The following is a 26,261-nucleotide window of genomic DNA, read 5'->3' on the forward strand; positions in this document are numbered from 1 at the left end:
GAGAGAGAGAGAGAGAGAAAGAGAGAGAGCGCACACTCGCGAGCTCTGCTCAACAAGGACAAAATATATACCCCAAAGGCATGCCCCCAGGAACCCATCTTCTCTAGCCCCACCCCATCTGCATTACCTCAGTTAATCCCTTTGTACTGATTGGGTTAAGATTCTGATGACCCAATATTTCATCTCTAAACTTTTTTGCATTGTCTCACACATGAGCTTTGGGGGACACCTCACATTCAAACCGTAGCAGGCCTATTTAAAATGATGTCATAAAGGGCTGGGGTTGTGGCTCAGTGGTAGAGTGCTTGCCTAGGTTTCATCCTCAGCACTACAGAAAAAATAAATAAATAAAATAAAGGTATTGTGTTCAACTAAAAAATAAGTATTAAAAATTATGTCCTAAATAAAAATATAAAAGACTGGATTTAGGACAGATTCCTAAAAGGTACCAGCTAAGACTATGCCAGAAATACTCTTTCACTTCCACCACACTCTTCTTTCTTGCCCACATTTACACCATTGTTAAGGCAACACAGGGTCCACTGTCTGTGTCCTTAACCTACTCTGAAAACACTGCCCCTTTTGGTCATTACCCTCAAAGCCACTGTCTACATCAGAGTGATAGGAGTTTTCAAATTAAACCAACCCAAAGGCAACCAGTATTAATCTCTTTTCTTTATTTTGTTTTAATGATAGCCACTTGGAGCCAGTGACTATTTGGAACTATCTAGGAATTTTGACACAGTATTTTTACGAAACATTCCACAATTTACGCTGGCAAAGAGGACTCAAGCTCGAAGATTCATAACTCTCATCGATAACTTTTATGATTTCAAGGTAAGGCTGTAATACATTTTCTCAAAACTACACATTTTGGATTGCAAAACCAGGTGGCCAGCATTCCTGGCCTGGAATCCTGGCTCTACCACTTACTTCTCCTCTCTCTGCCACAGCTTCCTCGTCTATAAATCAGGCCTGTAATAGTATTTATTTCAGAGTGTTGTCATGAGGACTGAAAAGGCTAATCCACTTAAGGTGTTTGAAACAACACTTGGCCAAGGCTGAGTGGTGTACAAGTACCATTAGTAGCAGTAGCAGTTTTACAGTCAGACTCCCATCACAATTACTCTGCTGCGTTAATGGTTCCATCCTTCTACCAGAAGGATCACATGCACCATCTATGATTATCAACACAATGCTTGGCCCAGACCAAGTGCTTAATAAATATGTGTGGCCTGAATAAATGGTTGGCTGGTAGAAAAATGAATGAACAATATTAGAATTCTCTTGCCCTATGACCCAGAAACCCCGATAACTAGCATTATACCATCTTGTTGTTGTTTGTTGGGACCCGTGTGTTTCCACCTGGATTGCAGAACCACTGCTCATTCATGAAAGGCATTGTAGCCTGGTGGTAAAAGAGTGCATGTTGGAGCCAGGCTGTCTGTCCTGAAGACTGGGTTAGCCTCTCTGAGCTTCAGTTGCCTTCTCTAGAAGAACAGGATACTCAAAGAATTTTGTGAGGGTGAAATGAGTATGTAAGGTAGTAAGAACATTGTCTGGCATATAGTGAACTCTTAGTAAAGGTGAGCCACGATTAATAGTATACAGCTGGCTTTCTCCCGCGGCTGTCCCAGAGCCTCCAGCCCCGAGGCCGCGCCAGAGAGAACCCGGGGAGCTCGGGGCTCTGCTGGCCTGGAGCAGTCCCTGGGGCGCAGGGACGTCTTGGAGACGTTGGCTCTGAAGGCTCCGTCAGGTGGAGATGGCGCGAGGGCTTCACCGCGCGATTGAGCTGCCGAATTATATGAAACAGCTGATAAGATGAGCGACAATTTAAAATCCAAGTGATCCGAGAACACGCACTGAGCTCTGGCCCGCTGAATTCAAACTCCCGGTCACCTGCTTCCCGCAGACAAACAGCTATGACTCGGCATTAATTCATCCCGCTGAAACAACGGGTCAGCCCTTCTCATCCTACGAAGGTAAATGCCTACCGAGCCTTCATAAGTAGTGGCCACAGGTTTGAAACGGGGCTTGGGAGAGAAGGACCCACCCGTAGAATTAGTCTCCCGGCAAAGGGAAACCGTGTCATCAGACTGCTGCGGAGATAACTTTGTTGAAACAGGTGTGTGATCCCATAGCCTTGCCTCTCCACACATCGGGAAAACTCTAAGAGCCCCTCCCAGCTCTCCCCTAAGGGCACCTCCCAGCTCTCTGGTGAGTGCTTCAGCCAGCCCGAGAGAATCAGAGGTGGTGCGGGTCCCGCAAGCGGAAATACCGCTCCCACCTGGGCTGATTGCTGAGGCCTCTTGCACCACCTACGGGAAGTGGATACCAGAGGGCAAGTAAAAGCCGCTGAGGATTCTCAGCCCCAAACTCTACAAGCTTAGGGTCTGAGGGAATGGCAAACTGGAAGAGTGTGCCCAGTCGTTCATGAAAACAGGGCTCCCGGGAGCAGCAGACTTGGCGTGTAGCCAGTATTGTGGTGAGAGGGGCCTGGCTAGAGAAAAAGTGGGAAGTGACTAGACACAAGAGGAGGCCCTAGACACTCAGGATTGGAGACTCGCCCAGTCTGGGAGGAGCTGCTGCACAGTGATTGGTTCCCGCGTATTGACAGGAGAAACTTGACCTGGTGGGCACAGCGCCACCTACTGGAAGAGAAGTTAATCAAACTCTAAGACTGCAGTTATTAGGTTTTTTTTTCTTTTTCTTTTCTCCTTTTTTTTTTTTTTTTTTTTTTGATTTAGGTTTTTCTTTCATTTTCATTTTTTTCTTTCTTGTTGTTTTATTAATTTTTTTTTTTTACAAAATATTTTTTAAATTTTTTTTCTACTAATTTTAACTTAAATTTTTTTAATTATTATTATTATTTTTTTAAATCTTTTTCTTTTTTAGTTCCTATTCTTTTTCTTCTTTAGTCTTCTCATTTTTCTTATCCCCCCTTTTTTCTTGAATTCTACCTGCCTACTCTCATTCTCTTTAGAGACTTCTTCCCTTCCCTTCAAATACCTTTCCTCCCAAGCATCAAACTAATTTATAGGAGTAAACAGTAACTCAGCAGTCAAACAGAACAAGAAACAACATGAGCAGCTTCAAAAAACAAGGAAGAAAAGGAGTACAAACAACGCAGGACAGCCTAAATATTCAGGAGGACCTAGAGTCATCAGAAAAATGGTCATATAAAGAACTCAAGGAACACCTAAGACAGATGGAATGGAACCTTAAAGAGGATACAAGACAGCAAATTCAAGCAGCGAAAGAACACATTGAGAATGCATTTCACAAACAGATAAAAGAAGAAGTTAAGCATCTTTATCAGGAGATAGAGTCTATAAAAAATAATCAAACAATAATTCTAGAAATGAAGGAAACGATAAACCAAATTAAAAACTCAATTGAGAGTATCACTAACAGAGTGGAGCAAGTAGAAACCAGAACATCAGATAATGAAGACAAAATACACCATCTTGAAAAGAGTCTAGCCAACTCAGAAAGGCTGGTAAAAAATCACGAGAAAAACATCCAAGAATTATGGGATAACATTAAGAAACCGAACTTGCGAGTCATCGGGATAGAAGAAGGTACAGAGATTCAAACCAAGGGAATGAGAAACTTACTGAAGGAAATAATTACAGAAAACTTTCCAGAAATAAAAAAGGAAACAGATATACAAATTGAAGATGCATACAGGACACCGAGCACACAAAATCACAGTAGACCAACGCCAAGACACATTGTTATGAAGATATCCAATATACAGAACAAAGAGAAAATATTAAAAGCTACAAGAGAAAGGAGACAGATTACATTTAGGGGTAAACCAATACGGTTAACCACGGATTTTTCATCACAGACACTGAAAGCAAGAAGGTCATGGAACAATGTATTTCAAACACTGAAAGACAATGGATGCCAACCAAGAATTCTGTATCCAGCAAAATTAAGCTTCAGGTATGACAACGAAATAAAAATCTTTCATGATAAACAAAAGTTAAAAGAATTTGCAGCCAGAAAACCAGCATTGCAAAGCATTTTGAGCAAAACACTACACGAGGAAGAAATGAAAAACAATAACCAAAACCATCAGTGGGAAGTGCCGCAGTAAAGACAGAGGGCAAGGGGAAAGACAATCATGGAGAGACAAACTAAATTTTTTTTTTTTTTTAAAAAAGGATAAACAATCAAACATGGATGGAAGTTCAAACCACATATCAATAGTAACTCTGAATGTTAATGGCTTAAACTCTCCAATAAAGCGACATAGGCTGGTATCATGGATTAAAAAAATAAATCCAACAATATGCTGCCTACAGGAGACACATCTGATGGGAAAAGACATACACAGGCTGAAGGTGAAAGGATGGGAAAAAATATACCACGCACATGGTCCTCGTAAGCAAGCAGGGGTGGCCATCCTCATATCGAATAAAATCGACTTCAAGACTAAGTTAATCAAAAGGGATAAAGAAGGTCATTATATACTGTTAAAAGGAACCATTCACCAACAAGACATAACAATTATCAATATTTACGCACCAAACAATGGTGCTGCGACATTCACAAAACAAATTCTCCTCAAATTCAAGAATCAAATAGACCACAACACAATAATTATGGGAGACTTCAACACACCTCTCTCACCATTGGACAGATCCTCCAAACAAAAGTTAAATAAAGAAACTATAGAACTCAATACCACAATCAATAACCTAGACTTAACTGACTTATATAGAATATATCAACCATCATCAAATGGATATACCTTCTTCTCAGCAGCACATGGATCCTTCTCAAAAATAGACCATATATTATGCCATAGGGCAAACCTCAGTAAATATAAAGGGGTGGGGATAATACCATGCATTTTATCTGATCATAATGGAATGAAACTGGAAATCAAGGATAAAAGAAGGAAGGAAAAATCCTACATCACATGGAAAATGAACAATATGTTACTGAATGATCAATGGGTTACAGAAGACATAAAGGAGGAAATCAAAAAATTTGTAGAGATAAACGAAAATACAGACACAACATATCGGAATCTATGGGACACAATGAAAGCAGTTTTAAGAGGAAAGTTCATCGCCTGGTGGTCATTCCTCAAAAAAAGAAGAAACCAACAAATAAATGAGCTCACACTCCAACTCAAAGCCCTAGAAAAGGAAGAGCAAAACAACAGCAAATGTAGCAGAAGGCAAGAAATAATTAAAATCAGAGCGGAAATTAATGAAATTGAAACAAAAGAAACTATTGAAAAAATTAACAAAACTAAAAGTTGGTTCTTCGAAAAAATAAATAAGATCGACAGACGTTTAGCCATGCTAACGAAGAGAAGAAGAGAGAGAACTCAAATTACTAACATACGGGATGAAAAAGGCAATATTACAACAGATGCTACAGAAATACAGAAGACAATTAGAAATTATTTTGAAAATCTATATTCCAATAAAATAGAGGATAGTGAAGACATCGATAAATTTCTTAAGTCATATGATTTGCCCAGACTGAGTCAGGAGGATATAGACAATCTGAACAGACCAATATCAATAGATGAAATTGAAGAAGCCATCAAAAGACTACCAACCAAGAAAAGCCCAGGACCGGATGGGTATACAGCGGAGTTTTACAAAACCTTTAAAGAAGAATTAATACCAATACTTTTCAAGTTATTTCAGGAAATAGAAAAAGAGGGAGCTCTTCCAAATTCATTCTATGAGGCCAACATCACCCTGATCCCGAAACCAGACAAAGACACCTCAAAGAAAGAAAACTACAGACCAATATCTCTAATGAACCTAGATGCAAAAATCCTCAATAAAATTCTGGCGAATCGAATACAAAAACACATCAAAAAAATAGTGCACCATGATCAAGTAGGATTCATCCCTGGGATGCAAGGATGGTTCAACATACGGAAATCAATAAATGTTATTCACCACATCAATAGACTTAAAGATAAGAACCATATGATCATCTCGATAGATGCAGAGAAAGCATTCGACAAAGTACAGCATGCCTTTATGTTCAAAACATTAGAAAAACTAGGGATAACAGGAACTTACCTTGACATTGTAAAAGCTATCTATGCTAAGCCTCAGGCTAGCATCATTCTGAATGGACAAAAGTTGAAGGCATTTCCTCTAAAATCCGGAACAAGACAGGGATGCCCTCTATCTCCACTTCTATTCAATATAGTTCTCGAAACACTGGCCAGAGCAATTAGACAGACGAAAGAAATTAAAGGCATAAAAATTGGAAAAGAAGAACTTAAATTATCACTATTTGCAGATGACATGATTCTATACCTAGAAGACCCAAAAGGGTCTACAAAGAAACTACTAGAACTAATAAATGAATTCAGCAAAGTGGCAGGATATAAAATCAACACGCATAAATCAAAGGCATTTCTGTATATCAGCAACAAAACTTCTGAAATGGAAATGAGGAAAAACACTCCATTCACAATATCCTCAAAAAAAATAAGATACTTGGGAATCAACCTAACAAAAGAGGTGAAAGATTTATACAATGAAAACTACAGAACCCTAAAGAGAGAAGTAGAAGAAGATCTTAGAAGATGGAAAAATATACCCTGTTCATGGATAGGCAGAACAAACATCATCAAAATGGCGATATTACCAAAAGTTCTTTATAGATTTAATGCAATGCCAATCAAAATCCCAACGGCATTTCTTGTAGAAATAGATAAAGCAATCATGAAATTCATATGGAAAAATAAAAGACCCAGAATAGCAAAAGCAATTCTAAGCAGAAAGAGTGAATCAGGCGGTATAGCGATACCAGATTTCAAACTATATTACAGAGCAATAGTGACAAAAACAGCATGGTACTGGTACCAAAACAGGCGGGTGGACCAATGGTATAAAATAGAGGACACAGAGACTAACCCACAAAGTTACAACTATCTTATATTTGATAAAGGGGCTATAAGCATGCAATGGAGGAAGGATAGCATCTTCAACAAATGGTGTTGGGAAAACTGGAAATCCATATGCAACAAAATGAAACTGAATCCCTTTCTCTCGCCATGCACAAAAGTTAACTCAAAATGGATCAAGGAGCTTGATATCAAATCAGAAACTCTGCGTCTGATAGAAGATAAAGTTGGCTCAGATCTACAGATTGTGGGGTCGGGCTCCAAATTCCTTAATAGGACACCCATAGCACAAGAGTTAACAACTAGAATCAACAAATGGGACTTAATTAAACTTAAAAGTTTTTTTTCAGCAAAAGAAACAATAAGAGAGGTAAATAGGGAGCCTACATCCTGGGAACGAATTTTTACTCCTCACACTTCAGATAGAGCCCTAATATCCAGAGTATACAAAGAACTCAAAAAACTAGACAATAAGATAACAAATAACCCAATCAACAAATGGGCCAAGGACCTGAACAGACACTTCTCAGAGGAGGATATACAATCAATCAACAAGTACATGAAAAAATGCTCTCCATCTCTAGCAGTCAGAGAAATGCAAATCAAAACCACCCTAAGATACCATCTCACTCCAGTAAGATTGGCAGCCACTATGAATTCAAACAACAACAAGTGCTGGCGAGGATGTGGAGAAAAGGGTACACTTGTACATTGCTGGTGGGACTGCAAATTGGTGCGGCCAATTTGGAAAGCAGTTTGGAGATTCCTGGGAAAGCTGGGAATGGAACCACCATTTGACCCTGCTATTGCCCTTCTCGGACTATTCCCTGAAGACCTTAAAAGAGCATGCTACAGGGACACTGCCACATCGATGTTCATAGCAGCACAATTCACAATAGCTAGACTGTGGAACCAACCCAGATGCCCTTCAATAGACGAATGGATAAAAAAAATGTGGCATCTATACACAATGGAGTACTATGCAGCAATAAAAAATGACAAAATCATAGAATTTTCAGGGAAATGGATGGCATTAGAGCAGATTATGCTTAGTGAAGCTAGCCAAACCCTAAAAAACAGATACCAAATGTCTTCTTTGATATAATGAGAGCAAGTATGAACAGAGCAGGGAGGAAGAGTAGGAAGAAAAGAGTAACATTAAACAGAGACTTGAGATGGGAGGGAAAGGGAGAGAAAAGGGAAATTGCATGGAAATGAAGGGAGACACTCATTGCTAAACAAAATTACATATAAGAGGTTGTGAGGGGAATGGGAAAATAAACAAAGAGAGAAATGAATTACAGTAGATGGGGTAGAGAGAGAAGATGGGAGGGGAGGGGAGGGGGGATAGTAGGGGATAGGAAAGGTAGCAGAATACAACAGTCACTAATATGGCATTATGTAAAATTGTGGATGTGTAACTGACGTGATTCTGCAATCTGCATTTGGGGTAAAATTGGGAGTTCATAACCCATGTCAATCTAATGTATGAAATATAATATGTCAAGAGCTTTGTAATGTTGTGAACAACCAATAAAAAAAATGTAAAAAAAAAAATAAAAAAAAAATATTTATTTAGGAAAAAAAAAATAGTATACAGCTGTAAATATATAATGTCAATAAAGATATGTGTATGATGTTAAATTAGAGTTCATTTAAACATGGTTTTACTCCCTATTCCTTGTACAGAATTAAATAGAGCAGTAATTATAAGATCAAGGGGACTTGGGGGGAGACAAAAAACAGAATATGCTGCAAGGGTGAGGTGAGGTTTCAATATGTTATTTTCTCATTCATTCAATAACCTTTATCATGCCAGACACAGTGCTCAGTACTAGAAATTTGGGAGTAAGTGACATTAGCCGTCACAGCACCTGCCTTCTTGGAGCTTTTAGTTGTGTCAGAGACCTGTGACTCACATGGCCACAGAAGTCCATGTTCAGTCACCACTGCAGGGTGACTTTTTGGACATTATGACACTGAGAGTCTGGGGAAAGCACAGGGATCTGAAAGGGGTAGGTGAGGTTGGCACAGGGAAATCTTCTAAGGACCATCTTCATTAGAATCGTCCAGGCTACTTAAAATCCAGATTCTAGAGCTCACTCCATCAAATGAGGACCCAGCATGGGTCCTGGAACAGGGGTTTTATATAAATGCTAAAAGGAGTGAGGGCTGAACTCCATGCACAGGATGAAAGAGGGTAACTAGGGCAGGGAGTTTGCAGCCAGGGCCCCAGGATGGATGGGCTGAGCACAAAGGGCAGCAACTGCTGCTCATGGACACGCTTGTGGTCAGGAAGTTAGGAGAAGCAGAGGCAAGGTCCTGGAGCTGGGATCAAGGCCCACTGACAATGAGTGTCTGCCTTCTGCAAAGACTGCTCCCCACTAATCACAGGGGATCCAGAGTAAAGAGTATGAGCCTGGAGGTGGCACTGATCTTACAGGCAAAGGCTTCAAGAAGGATATGGTAGGTCGGTCTTAGATTGGAAGATTAAGAATTTTATTATTTTTGTATTTCACCTGGAAATACTTTAAAGAAAGCCTGTGATCCCATCCCTCAGTCCCACCCCATTCCCACTTTTCATTTCTTATTTAAAGATACAAGGATTTTTCTAGCAGTGTAATGGACCACTCTCTAAACATTTGTTATAACTAAATCACACATTTAGACATTATAATCTTTATAAAATATAGGCCAGGTTATCTTATTTCAGAATTTGAGAGCATTAAACAGATTTTATTCTAGAGTGTATTCATAGAAATTTGTGAAATAAGGATATTGCCATCTAAATAATGAAAAAAAAGTGTCATTTGTAATGAAAAGAATTTATAAGAAGGGGTAGGAGGCTGTTTGGATATGGGAAAGCTAGTCTCAAATGTCAACATGTTATTTTAAAATATTGATGTATTTATTTAAATAATGATTTTAAAGGGATAGCTGAAAACAAACCTAGAATTCTTTAAACATCAAGAGGAGTATGTTTTATATTTAAACTAGTAGACAGACATCAGCCCAAAAAATGCACAAAAGATGTACAGCTGTTTCTGGTATCTGATCACATACACATATCTGCTCACTCAAATACTTATGTAATAAAGCAACGTTAATGTAAAGCTTAGTCTTTTTTGAAGAATGTTCTGGCAGGATGTTGATATAAATGTACATTTTGGAAGCTCAGGGTTGAGGACTAACGTGCTGAACTTAACTGTCAGCTGTGTAGCAGAGTGGTAGCTGCTTTACAGTGTGTCCTGGCGCAGATGTGATCAGCAGCAGAGTGTGATGGTCTTGGTCCATTTGCACTGCTGTGACAGAATACCGTAGATTGGGTAATTCACAAATAATAGAAATTTGTATCTCACAGTTCTGGAGGTGGGGGTCCAAGATCAAGGTTTGGACAGATCTTTGTGTTGCTCTTGTGACTCTCTCCTGTAGGCCCCAACTCTTAATACTGTGTGGCATTGGGACTAAGTTTCAACATGAATTGGAGGGAACACAAACATTCCAACCATGGCAAAAATGGAAAAAACATCAGATTAGACCCAGAAGATCTGGGCTGATGTCATGAGCTGAGACCTCAGCAGTTCTCAAGTTTCTCACTGAAACGTTTGCTCCTTGGTTCACAGCATGGTATAAGCTATTTGGAAATATTTTGAAAAGTATTATGCACTTTTAAAATATAATTTAACTACAAAGCACTAGAAAAATTATGGACATTTTCAAAGCAAAGATCCAAGCTTCCTGATGTGACAGATCTTTATTTTGTGAGAGATTTTCCTAACTTTCAACTTGTAAAATATAAAGAGTAACACCATTTACTCATTTTCCTCTATTTCAGGTGCGCATAATTTGCTCTGCAACGACTCCTATATCAAGCTTATTTTTGCATCAACATCATGACAGTGAGTTGGAGCAAAGCAGAATACTGATGGATGATTTGGGACTGAGCCAGGTAGGCAATATTAACATAATCTCTTTTTATTATAAAACAGCTTAATTGTTTTTGGTTTGATACCTGGCTACATTTTGAAGAATGCAATATATAGTTAACTATTGATTTGCTGCTTTCTTCTAAAGCCAGTGTAGCAGACTTATTATCATTCTCAATATCACTAATTTACAGTCTTAAAGTACAAGAAACCTTAGTGATTGTGCAGATCAATGCTTTGTTTTGCATTTGGCAAAAATGAAGTCCAGAGAGATAGACTAATGGGCCCGCAGCTACTTTGCTGGATAATGGCAGGCCAGAGGTGGACCCCAGGAAATGGTGTCTGGTTCCAGGCTCATTCTGCTACACCATGTTGCCTTTTCTGGATGTCCTTCTTTGTGATCGCTGGATTCATAGAGTATCACACCAAGAGTGTGGGCTGGCTTGACCAGGATGGTGGAGTGCTCAGCAAGGCTCCAGCTTTAAAAGAAATCTATGATTGGGGCTGGGGTTGTGGCTCAGCGGTAGAGCACTCCCATAGCATGTGTGAGGCCCTGGGTTTAATCCTCAGCACCACATAAAAATAAATAAAATAAAGGTATTGTGTCTAACTATAACTAAAAAATAAATATTAAAAAAAGAAATCTATGATTATCTCTAGCCTTTATGCAACAAACATTTATGAAGCACCTGTGGGTGCCAGGCTCTGGGGACACTCTGTAGGGGACAGACTGGTTCTGGCCCAGTTCTTCTGGAACTTGGAGTCTAGATTCACCTCAGGCTAAACACAAGTGATTTTTTTCCTCTGTGAAAACATTGCAGGGTATATTTCCCAATTATTGACAATTGAAATATTAATCAAAATTTAAAGCTATTAACACTCCTTCCAAAGCTAAGGATCCTGTTCTTCCAGCCCCAGAGGTAAAAGCCCATTTGGAGTGAGTAGGCCCATTCCATATTCACCTGAATAGAAATTATGTATTCTCAGGAGTTTGGGACAAAAAAAGCCTGTAATTCTTTAAAAAGTGCTTTAAAAAATGTGTATTTCTTAGTCTGTTCAAGCTGCTATAACAAAATACCATGAAGTAAGTGGTTTATATACACAGAAATTTATTTCTCACAGAAATTTATTTCTGGAGTCTGGGAAGTTCAAATTCAAGGTACCAGGTTTGGTTTTTAGTGAAGACCCACTTCCTGGTTCACAGATCACCATCTTTTTATATGAACCTCCATGGTGGAAGCAGTGAGAGATCTCTCTGGACCCTCTTTTTAAGGTCACTAATCACATTCCTGAAGGTTCTGTCTTTAAGACCTAATCAACTTCTAAAGGCTCTACCCACTAATACCATTATCTTGGGGTGGGGGAAGGGGTAGGATTTCAACATATGAATTTTAGAGGGACACAAATATTTAGATCACAGCAGTGTAGAAATAATTAGCTACTTAAAACCCCCTATGCTGGGACCATTTGAAATGGTTCTTAGAGAACCAAGAACAATACTTACATCCAAATATTGTCTTTTAAAGAATATACTTGAGGAATTACATCAAATCATTTCTAAAGTCATTTAATCACAGGCCTTCAAATTATACCACCTGGGATCAGGACACACCAAAATAAGCTCAGTGCTTGGGGCCAATAATATATGAAGAAATTGGGGAAATGTGACCTCTGGGTCACGAAGGTTCACAGTGGATCAGAGAGAAGATGGTCCAGAATTTTTCTCTGAAAGAGCATAATAGCAAACCCTAATGAAAGAAAGGAAAATTCAGAGCACCTTAATGGCCATGAGCCCACATTGGTGTCACTGGTTCCAGGCTATTAAAGGGCCTCACAGAGACAGTGTTCCCAACTTAACCCTCAATGAGGGGACCAAGTATCGCAGCAGCTGAGGACCAAAAGCAGCTCTGGTTTTTGCAAAGTCAGATCCCAGGCACATTTTCCAGGACCCGGGACCCAACAAAAGTGTCCAGAGGAGGCAGAGTCATAGACATGCCAGCGGCAGAGTGGATATCTGCTCACCCTGTTTGGAAAAAGCTATTTGTGGTTTTTCCTCAAGGAGCCCCCTTAGGCAGTAGCCTGCCTATGAAGCTTCAGAAGCACATCTCAGCCTCTTCCTAACTTAGCAGAATACTGTTCATGCCATTACTTATTTCTGATGTGCACTTTTGGAAAAAGAATTCCTTTTCTATCTGGAATGTCCCTAGAGGTTTGCAGAGAACTCTCATTCTGAACAAAATCTTTCATATTTGGATTTTCTAGTATTATTTCAGCTTTAATTATTCTTGTAATGTTTTTTGTTTTAAGTTTTTTCCCTGGTAATTTGTTCTGTTTATTGCTTATAGGTTTGACTATAGTTGACTCTCTAGTCTAATTTGAAAGATCATATATGAAAAAATATATTAAAAATTTTTAATCTAAATAGGTTTACCTAAGTTTTTTAAAACCTGTACTTAGAGCATGGTACTGGTACCAAAATAGGCAGGTGGACCAATGGTACAGAATAGAGGACACAGAGACTAATCCACAAAGTTACAACTATCTTATATTTGATAAAGGGGCTAAAAGCATGCAATGGAGGAAGGATAGCATCTTCAACAAATGGTGCTGGGAAAATTGGAAATCCATATGCAACAAAATGAAATTGAATCCCTTTCTCTCACCATCCACAAAAGTTAACTCAAAATGGATCAAGGAGCTAGATATCAAATCAGAGACACTGCGTCTGATAGAAGAAAAAGTTGGCTACGATCTATATATTGTGGGGTGGGGCTCCAAATTCCTTAATAGGACGCCCATAGCCCAAGAGTTAATAACAAGAATAAACAAATGGGACTTACTTAAACTAAAAAGTTTTTTTCTCAGCAAGAGAAACAATAAAAGAGGTAAATAGAGAGCCTACATCCTGGGAACAAATTTTTACCCCTCACACCTCAGATAGAGCCCTAATATCCAGAATGTACAAAGAACTCAAAAAATTAAACAATAAGATAACAAATAACCCAATCAACAAATGGGCCAAGGACCTGAACAGACACTTCTCAGAGGAGGACATACAATCAATCAACAAGTACATGAAAAAATGCTCACCATCTCTAGCAATCAGAGAAATGCAAATCAAAACCACCCTAAGATACCATCTCACTCCAGTAAGATTGGCAGCCATTATGAAGTCAAACAACAATAAGTGTTGGCGAGGTTGTGGGGAAAAGGGTACACTTGTACACTGCTGGTGGGACTGCAAATTGGTGAGGCCAATTTGGAAAGCAGTATGGAGATTCCTGGGAAAGCTGGGAATGGATCCACCATTTGACCCAGCTATCGCCCTTCTCGGACTATTCCCTGAGGACCTTAAAAGAGCGCACTATAGGGATACGGCCACATCAATGATTATAGCGGCACAATTCACAATAGCTAGACTGTGGAATCAACCTAGATGCCCTTCAATAGATGAATGGATAAAAAAAATGTGGCATCTATACACAATGGAGTATTATGCAGCACTAAGAAATGACAAAATCATAGAATTTGCAGGGAAATGGATGGCATTAGAGCAGATTATGCTAAGTGAAGCTAGCCAAGCCCTAAAAACCTAATGCCAAATGTCTTCTTTGATATAAAGAAAGCAATTAAGAACAGAACAGGAAGGAAGAGCATGAGGAAAAGACTAACAGTAAACAAAGACGAATGGGGGGAGAGAAAGGGAGAGAGAAGGGAAAGCATATGGAAATGGTAGGAGACCTTCAATGATACACAAAATTATAAGAGGTTGTGAGGGGCAAGGGGGAGGGAAAAAAAAGGGGAGAGAATTGAACAACAGCAGATGAGGTAGAGAGGGAAGATGGGAGGGGAGGGGAGGGGAGGGGGGATAGTAGGAGATAGGAATGGTAGCAGAATACAACAGTCACTAATATGCCATTATGTAAAAATGTGAGTGTGTAACAGATGGGATTCTGCAATCTGTATTTGGGGTAAAAATGGGAGTTCAAAACCCAATTGAGTCAAATGTATGAAAGATAATATATCATGAGCTCTGTAATGTTTTGAACAATCAATAAAAAAAAAAGAATTTGAACATGGAAAAAAAAAAACCCTGTACTTAGTCCTGTAAATTTCACTTGGGGTGATTTAATTAGTGCTGGGATTTTCTTTGTGTGTTTCTTTTTATGACCAGGACTCGGCAGGACTCTCCATGTTTACTGGAGAAGAGGAAATCTTTGCATTTCAGCGCACAATTTCCCGACTCACAGAAATGCAGACTGAACAGTACTGGAATGAAGGGGACAGAAGCAAGAAGTAACTGTCACTTTCACATGAATAAAACGAGACAAATGGTTAATGCAGAGAGAACTCTGTATTGTGAGACTTGAAGGAATCATTTTCTCATCATTAATTATGCACTTTGTCCTCTGGACCATTTTAATCTAAAATTACTGTCAAAGATTTAGTGGATTAGTAAGTTAAAGACTTACCATTTTCATAGATGTACTTTTTGCCTATTTATGTGGCCTTATTTCTGCACCACAAAATTAAAATCATCACTCCTGAAGATTACTATAAAAGTAGACATTTTAGCTTCACATTGAATACTTGAATGAACCTTGAATGCATAAATATACAGTAAATGCAAATTGTCTGGATAGCACCAAGCTTTTGTGGCATGGTGATCTCACCTTATGAAAACATCTTTTATAAGAGGGTAAAGTAAAAAATAAACCATTTCAATTCAAAACAAATAAATCCTTCTGATCTTATTATAAACTGAAGGGAATAACATTTTAGAATATGGGCTATGTGTGTGATTCTTCATAGGTTTTTGTCTTTGAATTATTATCAACCCCCTAGGCCTTCAGGTTTCCTTAATGTCAGAACAAGTGTGACTTTTAACCTGGGGTTAAGGTTGGCAGGCAGGGCCTTGTCTCATGGTGACACAGAGTTGCCTGGACAAAGAGGAGTATGACAGCATCAAGTCAGGAGCAAGTCAGATCCCTGCCCTCACCCCCTGCAGGCAGTGGGAGGGCAGGTACCAGGAAAGGACCAGTGAGAGTATTGGAAGGAGACAGAGTCACAGACATCCCAACAACAGAGCAGACGTCTGCTCATCATTGTCAACAATGCCTCTTCCACTGTCCATCCACACTGGCTTTCTTTGCAGAATGCCACTCCCCACGCTTGCTGCTGATTCTGCAGAGTTGGACCTAATAGTAAATAGGAAAGAACACCCAACAGTTCTCTTTTAAATAAAATTGGATTTGTCCTTCATTGAGCTCATTTCTTAATTCATTTAAGCAAACCTGACTTTGCCAACTATTTTCAGAAAAGTGATCCTGGTTGAGACTCTTCAAAGAATCTTAAATCCAGAGCCAGGGGGTGGGGGTGGGGGGGATTGGAGAAAATAAAATCCACAGTCTTGTGAAAACCAAGGATTGTTTGGGGGGGGTGATATGTTTAGGTGAATCAGTTCAAACAATGATTACAATTATCAAAATAAGTAGGCTGTTTGAACCTACCTAGTATTTAAGAATTCATCCACATTAGTCTTTTCTGGACATTAACTGATAATGTAAATTAAGCAGATAGATGGATGGATACCCAGTCCTAGGGAAAAGTTTAAATAAGGGCTTCTGAAAGCTAAATGAGGTTTAAAAATACTTTTATTGAAGTAAAACAGGGAATTCCAAAGAGATGAGATACAAGGAGAGAGGATGGGAAATAACCACTATGTACTAGATTTAATGCAAGATATTTATGTTTTGTCAATTAAAGAAGTGGTCCTAGGAAGTGAATATAACTATCTCTGATTACAGATCAAGAAACTAAGGCTTAGAAAAGTGAAGTTGCTTGTCTTTTGAGAGTCACCGTTGACAATTACAAAACTTGTGCTATGTTTATCTCACACTGCCTCCTACTCTTGCTATGAAAAAGAGATCATGTTTAGTATTGACTCATTTTTGTAACTCAGTGAAGATGCATTTATATCAGAATCATTGCTTTGAACTCAATAAATATGAAATGTTTAACTTTATTCTTTAAATCTTAGTTTCTTTTGGTTTCTGTTTTCTGTAGTACTGGGAACTAAATCCAGGGCCTTGAGTCTGGTAGGCAAGTGCTTACCACTGAACCACACCCCAGCCCTAAATCTTAACTTTTTGCTTTCCACATTTTTTATACTATTCTGTTCCTTATTTTTTAAAAAAAAAATGGTATTTATGGAGAGACAGAGAAATGTACAATGTGATTAACAGAAAAAGAAACGGTACTTGAATGTGTGGGTACATGTAGACCAGTGTCCCACTCCCATACTGTCGGAAAAGTTCATTCATCAAAGGTCAGGCATTTGGAATGAAATTTCGTTTTTCATAGAAACAATGATGAATATTAGTTAGGACCTGGTTTGATGCCCAGAAGCCTCTATAATTCCCAGTGTAGCTACCTTGTAGTTCTGGTACTAAACAAACTTTAAACATCTTTTAAAATAACATTTCCACAGGGTAAAATTTTAGTGCACGTTCTAACACCACAAATGGAGCCTGTACCCACTTCTGTCTTCCTCTTTCTCCCTCCCCCAGCCTGGGCCTGTCAGAATCTTTCTGAGCTAGAAGTAGGGCGTATGTGGCTTGGGGATAGGGCCTGGGAAGGATTTGACTGGGTTTGAACTAGGTATCAAGAGGGAATAAGAAGGGATTCGGTGGCTGGAAATGGTACATCTTCATTCTCATCTCCTGTCCACAAAGTCTATTTCATAAAACAGCATGCAAGAAAGAAAAATAAAAGTCTAACTGGGCATGGTGGTGCATGCCTATAATCTCAGCAGCTCAGGAAGCTGAGGCAGGAGGATCGAAAGTTCAAAGCCAGCTTCAGCAATTTAGCAAGGTCCTGTCTCTCAATAAAATATACAAAAGGGCTGGGATGTGGCTCAGTGGTAGAATACCCCTGAGTTCAATTTCCAATACCCGCCCCCCAAAAAAGGAAGATTGGATACCAATCTAAACACAAAATCCACTTATGTTTCATATAAACCTCATATACATAGACTGAATGCAATTTTATACAATATTTCTAGTGTGCCTATGTGACCCCTCATATTGTTGGGGATAGAATATTCCTTGTGTCCTGACACTAAAAAGGTGTTAGGTTTTGGAGCGTTTCAGATTTTGATTTTCTAAGTAGAAATGCTGTAAGACCAAAATGAAAAATGAAAAACAGCCACTTGATTGGAAAACTCCACTTCAATTCATGTGCCTTTCTTCTGAGTCCTGCCCCTTCGCTATCCTCAGCAGTCTAGTCTTTGTCCCTGGGTTTGCATATATCCCCTCAGAGCGCATGCTCTTATTTGGATTGTTTTGCAAGTATTTTCAAAGAGGGAGCTTCAGTTGAGACTGCTGTGAAAGAAGGCTCCCAACTCACCTAGAAACCCAGGCTGAGGAAGTCACCAGAGTCAGGGGAAAGTGCTGTGGGGGCCATCCAAAATGATCCCTAGTTTCCAGACTTAACAGGGGTCAAGAAGGAATAAAGGAGGGCTGGGGTTGTGGCTCAGCGGTAGCGTGCTTGCCTACCATGCGTGAGGCACTGGGTTTGATTCTCAACACCGCATACAAATAAATAAAAATAAAGGTTCATCAACAAATTATATATATATAAAGAAGGAATAAAGGAAAACCCCTCTTGAAGAAAAAGAAAAATCTGATCATTGTATTACTCTGTTTTTCTTTAGGCAGTGCATGGATTTATTTGTTAACAGTAATCACAAGACAAATAACATGGTGGACTTAAAGAATTGTTAACTGATTTCTGAAGCCAAAAAGACTGTTTTAATCAAATGTGTATCTTCAGTGGTATTTCAAATTTTAATCCTGAGGCAATACTTTAATGTTCCTGAAGTATATTTTCTATACGAACAAGTATGCAAATAACAGAAGTTCAAAATTAGTTAGAATTTCGAAAATATTAAAATTGCACTTGTAAAAAAGTGGATGTGCTCATATCCATTACTTAAGAAACACATCATGCTTACTGTATCCTAGGCATGGTTCTAAATACTTAATAAGGAGACTCTTTTGATCCCTAAACAATAGGTATCATTGTCATCATTTTATAGATCAGGAAGCTAATGCACAGAAAACTGAATTGCTAAGATACACTTTAGAAATCAGTAAAATTATCAAAATGCTAATTTATTAAATTTTCCATCTCATTGCTTCTGTCCTGAAAGCAGCTTTCTTTGTCCACACAGCTTGAACCTACAGATGCAGCCCCTTCATCTGAGATAAAACGCCCTGAGGGATGAATCTGGCATCTCTGACACTTGAGTTTCTGATCAATTAGGGAAATCTGTCTGGCAGCAAGTCTGTAAGTGATCTTGTAAATTATCTTTGTTAGATCCATTGATATAAGACATCACTTGCTGGTAAAGAAAGAATTTTATTTGGAAACAAATTTATAACTTTTTATTAAGACAGAATTAAGATTAGTTGTTCTCATTAGCATATCACAGTTCATTTTTCCTGGAACCCAAAATAAAAAATAATAAAATCTGTTCTCCTGTTGAGTGTCTGCTGACTTGTCCGGCATCTCCCTAGAAACCTCACAGCTGTTACCTCAGTTGGCCATGTGGTCCAGTCAAATACTTCTGATCTTTGGTCTGATGGCTTGAAGTTCCAGAATGACATCTGTCTGACTTGCTTCCAGAGGATGTCCTGAGAAGTTTCCTCTCAGGGCTGTACTTTCTGAGTCCCCAGCAGTTGCTATCGCCTCTGTGATGCAGTGTAAAGAGCTCGAGGTCTGGGATGGTAGCATTTAGTTCTGCCAATTATTACCTGGATCTTGAACCAGAGAGCTCAGAGCTTCAGTTTTCTCAGCTCATAAATGTGTATAATAATGACCATTTTATAGGATCATTCCAAGGATAGTTGTGAGAAGCTTTTTGCAGATGACAAAGGATTAAATGAATATTAGGTGTTATTGATACTAGTGATTGTGATTGTAAGTCAGCACTCAATGCCTACCCTCTCCTTTGCATTATCACCCTTTGAAGACACATCCCAACCCCGTGGTTTGTAGCAGAAGGAAAAAGAGACTCAGTAAATAGCAACTGCTGAGGGCATAGGATTCTGGCTTAATGAGATGTTGGGAAAAGTCATAAAATTCAATTTCATTTTTTCAGGATTGCTTAATACAGAAAATGGATTGTTGCTCTGTGGTGAATATGGAAGATTTCTCAGAAAGAGGGCACCATCTTGTGGGCAGTGGAATGAACTGGCAGGAAAAAGCCAGAATCGCAGAGGGTTGCATAGCAATGCTGCACATCTGCGACTGAGGTCCCACCTCCAGGGTCAGTACCCTTGGACAGAGGTGGGGCCCAGATCTGTGCTCTTTAAGGCTCCCATGGGATTTTAATGCACAGCAGTTTTTTAACGAGGAGCTTTCCCTGTGACTGCACAGCCAGCAAGTGCAGAGGTCAAGGCCCACTGCTGGGCCTCCAGGCTTGGGGCCACTCACTCAACTGGGCTTCTTAGGACTATCAGCAAGAGTCTCTACAAAAGAGTTCAGTGTAGATAAACTTCCTATTTTTGTGTTGCCCTGTTTTACTTGGCCACTGGCTGGGAAGATACCATCAGCACTCCAGGTGCTGGACACCCCTTTACTAGTTTTTCACAAACATGTATCCAGTGTATTAGTTTGTAGAAATGTGTAAGCAAGGTCACTGGCCTTGAGCTGGGGCTTCACAGAGATGTCTACATTTCTAAGATAAGAGAAATTACCAATTGGGCTCCATGGTAACAGCTGGCAGGGGAAGGAAAGAAAGGGGAGAAGAAGCTCTCCCCTCCTCAGGTGTTGTCCTTGAAGGGTTAACTTGCCCAGAAAAGGGAAAGAAAAAAACTGCTTTTATGTGAACTTCTACAGATTGTGAATTTCTGAGCCCCTCCCCTAATATGCTGGGTATAAAATTCTGAAACTGCCTGGGAAAAGTCATAAAATTCAATTTCATTTTCAGGATTGCTTAATACAGAATCAATCAGCAGATTGATTGATTACAACAAAAGCTGTGCCCTTTGACCTGGCTGCAGCCAAATAAAACTGTTTCCTGCTATCTTCGGTGTCTTTCCTCGTGTGTCCCTACAACGCTGGCACCCAGGTCATGGGCACGTAGACTATTTCTAGGCCCTCCTGGGTACCTCCCAGTGCCCGTTCCTCTCCTTGGCAGCTTAGAATCTCTACTTTTCTTTCCACCCTCATCAACAGAGTAGCAAACTCAGTGGCACCTCTTAGGTTACAGAGCACTTGCTCCTTCCCTGTCACTCACTCACTCAGCAATTCTCTGAGCGAGGGAGGCGTGCTCATCACTACTGCCTGTGAAGAAGTGTGGATTCAGGTAAGTGGTTGCCCAGGGTGGCACAGCTGGGAAACCAGCATCTTCTAGACCCACATCCCATGCTCTATTCCTTATCCTGCAGTAGCAGTAATAACAGCCCTGGTTTATGGAGTCACTGTGGTCCTTGAAGACTGGGAGAGGAAAGATGGGTATGGAGAAGCATACACAAGAGTCATTCAGGACACCATTCTTGATGGCCAAGTGATTGGCAAAACTTTGAAGTACTTACTTACTCTTCATAGTAATTCTGGAAAAGGAGGTGTATTACCACCAGTCTTTTGTTTGATGAGAAAACCAAGCTTAGAGAAGTGCCTGAACCTGAGCTCACCCAAGTCCTTCCCTAGGGTACTGGCTAGGGAGATAGACTTGGCCTGCAGAAGTCTGAGTGGTCAGCTGGATCTCATACGGCAGCATGGACAAAGCTCAAAACCCTGTTGGGGGAATGAGCCAATCCCATTAATATAAATTGAGAAACCCACGCTTAAAACTAAGTGTTTTCTTGGGTACACAAAAATCTACATATATTTATGGGAGCTAGATCAGAGGGAAGCAACATAAATACACTAGAGCCAAAGCTGACAGCAGGAAAGGAATGAGATGGGACATGGTAGATGACAGAAGAAAGAAACAACAGAGAGCTGTTGCAGGGAACAAATATGTCACAAACTGAGAGTGCCATCAACACGGTTTGGTGCACCAGAGGTTGCTAAAAAGACAAATGAGAGAAAAATACTTGGAACAAGCATTTGAAGCAAAATGATGAGAGACATGTGGGTCCTGCTAGAGATGGTGGAGCCCCAGCTGAGGGGGCGCATTAGTGCTGAAAGAGCCAGTGGCGGTCCTGGCTGTCCAGCACACAGGCCCCAGAAGGTTCAGAGACTGTAATTCAGGGTTGACAATGATGAGTGTCGAAGTCCCGTGCAGGGGTGAGCAAGGTTGAGCAAGGGTGGTACTTTGAGGCCAGGAGCCGGAGCAGAGAGGACGAACTGGGGCGTAACACAAGTGAGGGAAGAAAAAGACCCCACTGAACCGCTGGACCTGGCAAGTTAGAGCTTGGAAAAGGGAGAAACTCCCTGGAAATTACCAAATGTTCCAGTTTAGGAGCATGTTCCACCCTTGAAATTATTGCAGACCCCAAAAGGACTTCTATTTGTGTAGGATATAGATCACGACCATGTTAGAAATAATCAAAACTGAGACACTGTTAAATATTAATTTAATTCACTTAAAAGTAACAATAAGCACACTACACATTTCATAAATAACAGGAAAGATACATTTTCCAAAACAAAAAAATATATAGTGAGAATTGTAGCATTTTAAAAAATGTTTGCTGGTGTCTGGCTAGATTCTCTTGTCAGCCTGTGCATTCTATTGGTCGTGTAGCTTCTGGGAAAGCCAACTGTATTCTCTCGAGGGAAGAAGAATGAGAAAGAGTAATAATGTCTCAGTGGTTGTTTTGGTCCATTTTGTGCTGCTGTAACAGAATAACTGACACTGGGAAAGTTATAAATAAGAGAGATATATTTCTCTCTGGAGGCTAGAAAGTCCATGACTGAGGATTCACCTCTGGCAGGGCCTTTGTTCTGCATTCAAGAGAGTGTGAAAGAGCCAGCCACACTTTTATCACAAACCCATTCTCCTGAGAGTGACCTCACTCCCTCAATGACAACATTAATCATGCATGAGACAGAGCCCTCCTGACCTGATCGCCTCCCCACCTCTTGACATTGTTGCACTGGAGATTAAGATTCCAAGAAATGAGACTTGGGGGACACATTCCAACCATAGCAGTGTACTATGAAAAATGGCTTTGACTTCGTGGACTCACTGAAGAGAGTCACAGGTCTCTCAGGGTCCCTGGACCACACTTGGACAAAGGTAAAGTTTATTGCTAATGGGATAAAGGATTCCTGTGGGCCCACTGGAGCCCAGTGGGAAGCACTGGTAGGAGCAACTGAGATGGGGAGAGAATGCTAAGCAGGAAGGGTGGGGCTGGAGCTGGAGGAATGTTTGAATATAGAAGAAGGTAGCCAGGCTGACTGCGGAGGCCTCCATGTATTCCCCAGCTCTGGGCATGAGGCACTTTGTCCCCCACCCTTGTGACTCTTGTCTAGGTTTTCTTCCTGCATGTTGCCTCCCCTTTCTCTGAATGCCTCTAGCCTCTTTTGCTTTACTCACCCCCTAAATTCTTTCTTGGACCCATTTAAGAATGGCAATTATAAAGACTACACCCAATATTAGACAAAGTACTCTCACACACAGCATCTTTTTCACATCTTTTTCTTGATTTCCATAACTATAAGTGCTACCCGATACCAGTTATTCCCAAATGTGCATTCCCATCCCTCACTCCCCCAGACTCCAGTTCTGCACTCCCTATCGCCTGGCTTGTTTCTTGAACTCTGAATGTCTGAAATGGTACTGATCTCAACCCAGTCCTCTGTGCCCACAATCTCTTCTTGTAATGACACTCTCCCAGGAACTCATGTGACTGCAGTACTCTGTGGGTTAATAAGGCTCCATGATGGGAAAAGAGGGATAGGCATTACAATCATGTTGCTGCATGATTGAGAAATGGTTCAAGGGAAGGATCAGTGCAGGGCAGGACATGGTAGATGGTTAGTTGTTGGAATGAGCAGCAAATCTGACAATCTGAACAAAATCTGAAGATAGAAGCTGTTTGAGCAAACATGATCCCAGCGCTCCAGGCCTTTCTGAAGTGTTTCCACAGTAATTGGATCAGCCCCAGAGTCTCCCAGTCCTCCTTACCCTCCCCAGGGCTGAGGATAAGAATCCTGAGACTCTCCTAAGACAAGATGGCCTTTGGAATGCACCAGAAAATGACAGTTCTCATTCCTTTGGTTCATTCTTCATTGAATAAACATTGTTAAGTGCTGCATATAGTGAGGCACCCTGCCACACACTCTACAAGATACAATGATGTTGAAGCTTTTTAAAAAGTGGTTATTGTAACTGGAGAATGTACACGTTGGTGACATTGTAAGAAAAGGCCACCAATCTGAATCAAAATTAAAACTAGAATCTCTTAAGATTGGCCAACCTTATCTGGAGCATGTGGCCCTCCTCTGACCCTAACATCACCTTCCTTCTCAATAGTCTTTGTTGGGCAAGAATGAGCCATACTTGTTGAGCTATGTCAAATCTCATCTAAGACAGAGACTTCATTAATGTGTACTAATGATAATAAACTCAGAAAATACTTGGGCTCTAGAGGACCTAGCTAATACAATTTAATTTGATCATCTTCAACATACATCTCCACCTCCTCATTCCAGAAACCTCCCGTGTCCCATGCCACAAGGACATACTCTGAGAGACACAAAGATACCTCCAGGTACTTCCATGGGAAGGACAAGGTCCCAAAAGAAGCCTCTTCTCCAGCTGTGCCAGACATGGCTAGAACTTGCCAATAGCCAATTCTCCAGTCCTCCAGGACCCAGAAGCACTGCACTTCTGGAAAGGCCATTAAACCAGTTCTGATCAACTGGTTGTGAGCAGATGGTGTGACGTGTGTCACTTCCAAGGTGAAGCTGGTTTGAGAGCATAATCTAGATCTTTTTTGCATGGAAAATCTGGAAATAGGTTGAGGCAGAGACACCTAAGATAAAATAGCCTGGAATGCTGAACCACCACATGAAAATGAGGCGCAAGAGATAAAATTACATTCTGGTATTCCCCAGAGGTTTTCAGTGTTGTTTGTTATTGAAGCATCATTGAGCTATCTTGATGATAAGCCAGCCAACCCTCAGGCTGCCCCTTTCCATTTCTGAGTCTTTTTCCAGAATCTGACTCTTCCCTGATACTTGAATCTTCAGCTTTATCTCCAGACATGTGTGGTTGTCCCTGGGAGGGCTTAGCAACATCAGCACATCCCATGTCCCCTAAGCCACAACCTACATATGCCGTGACTGCCCCCAACAGCCTCCACTGCACCTGGCGACTTTAATATCTCCTCACATTGTTTCTATGTTCTGGGTCCTAGTGAAAATATGAGGTGGGTCAGTTTAAATTCTTCCTGTGACTTTAAACCCTTCCTTACTGGCACTCAGGTGGCTAAGACAGCTGCTTCAAATTATGGTGTGCCTGAGATTCAGCCCTCAGTTGTTTAAAACTTTAAACAGATGCAAGTTATAAAGATCACTGGCTCAACTATAAAGTCCGAACCCAGAGAAAGCCCCTTTCAGAGAAGAAATCCACCCAACAAAGAAGAAGAGGTAAGGCAGAAAATCAAGCAGCGCTAATCCAGACTTACGCACATAAACTTGGGTAAGTCAGTTAACAGCACTGTTTTGGCCTTGTCTGTGACCTTTGTTCTGTGAGACTCTGACATATAATTTGATCACAGCCCTGGTTCAGGGCTGAACAGCTCTGCAGCCTGGGTGTGGTCTCTAGACCTGCCTGGACACTGGGCTCCAGAAGAGCTTTCTCCTCCAAGGTTCCTTTGTCCCAGTTTGTGTCACTGAGTCCCCACTAACTCTGCCTCAGGTTAGACATTATGGGCCAGGCTCATGGAGTAGGGGGTGCCCTCAAATGGCCAATACACACATGCACAAAGATGCTCAATATCACACTTTGGGGAAATGCAAATCAAAACCACAAGGAGGGGCTGGGGTTGTGGCTCAGCAGTAGCGTGCTCCCCTAGCATGTGCAAGGCCCTGGGTTCGATCCTCAGCACCACATAAAAATAAATAAAGATATGTGTCCAACTACAATTAAAAAATAAATATTTTTTTAAAAAACCCACAATGAGATCCCACTTTATACTATTAGGAAAGGTGACTCCAAGAGGCAGATAGCAATGCTGATGAGGATGTGGACAAATTGGAACCTCTATACCTTGCTGGTGAAAATGTAAAATGGTTTGGTAGTTCCTCAAAATATTAAACATGAAGTTACTGTATAATCTTACAATCCCTCTCCTAGATACTGAAGAGAGACAAAAATACATGCCTCCCAAAACATGTACATGGATATATGTATGATTCATAGGCAGCATTATTCATATTTGCCCCAAAGCAGAAACAACCCAAATGTCTGC

At 40.4% G+C, this 26,261-nt stretch overlaps 1 protein-coding gene across 5 annotated transcripts in view; it reads left to right on the plus strand.

The window, feature by feature from the left end:
• The window catches only part of AFG1L (AFG1 like ATPase), a 225,130-nt gene extending 205,780 nt beyond the window's left edge, over positions 1–19,350 (plus strand). For 3 of the 5 annotated variants that reach the window (XM_081296472.1, XM_081296474.1, XM_081296473.1), the window contains 4 exons: positions 697–837; positions 10,737–10,850; positions 15,002–15,123; positions 19,061–19,350. In XM_081296472.1, coding sequence (XP_081152598.1) covers positions 697–837; positions 10,737–10,850; positions 15,002–15,123; positions 19,061–19,097 — 414 coding nt within the window. In that variant the 3' untranslated portion in view covers positions 19,098–19,350. Of the gene's footprint in view, positions 1–696; positions 838–10,736; positions 10,851–15,001; positions 17,247–19,060 lie in introns of those variants that run through there. The other 2 variants (XM_081296470.1, XM_081296471.1) reach the window with 2 other exon arrangements.
• Positions 19,351–26,261: the final 6,911 nt, after the last annotated feature.

This window comes from Spermophilus citellus (genome assembly GCF_964194105.1).
Source record: "Spermophilus citellus genome assembly, chromosome: 5".
Classification (NCBI taxonomy): domain Eukaryota; kingdom Metazoa; phylum Chordata; class Mammalia; order Rodentia; family Sciuridae; genus Spermophilus; species Spermophilus citellus.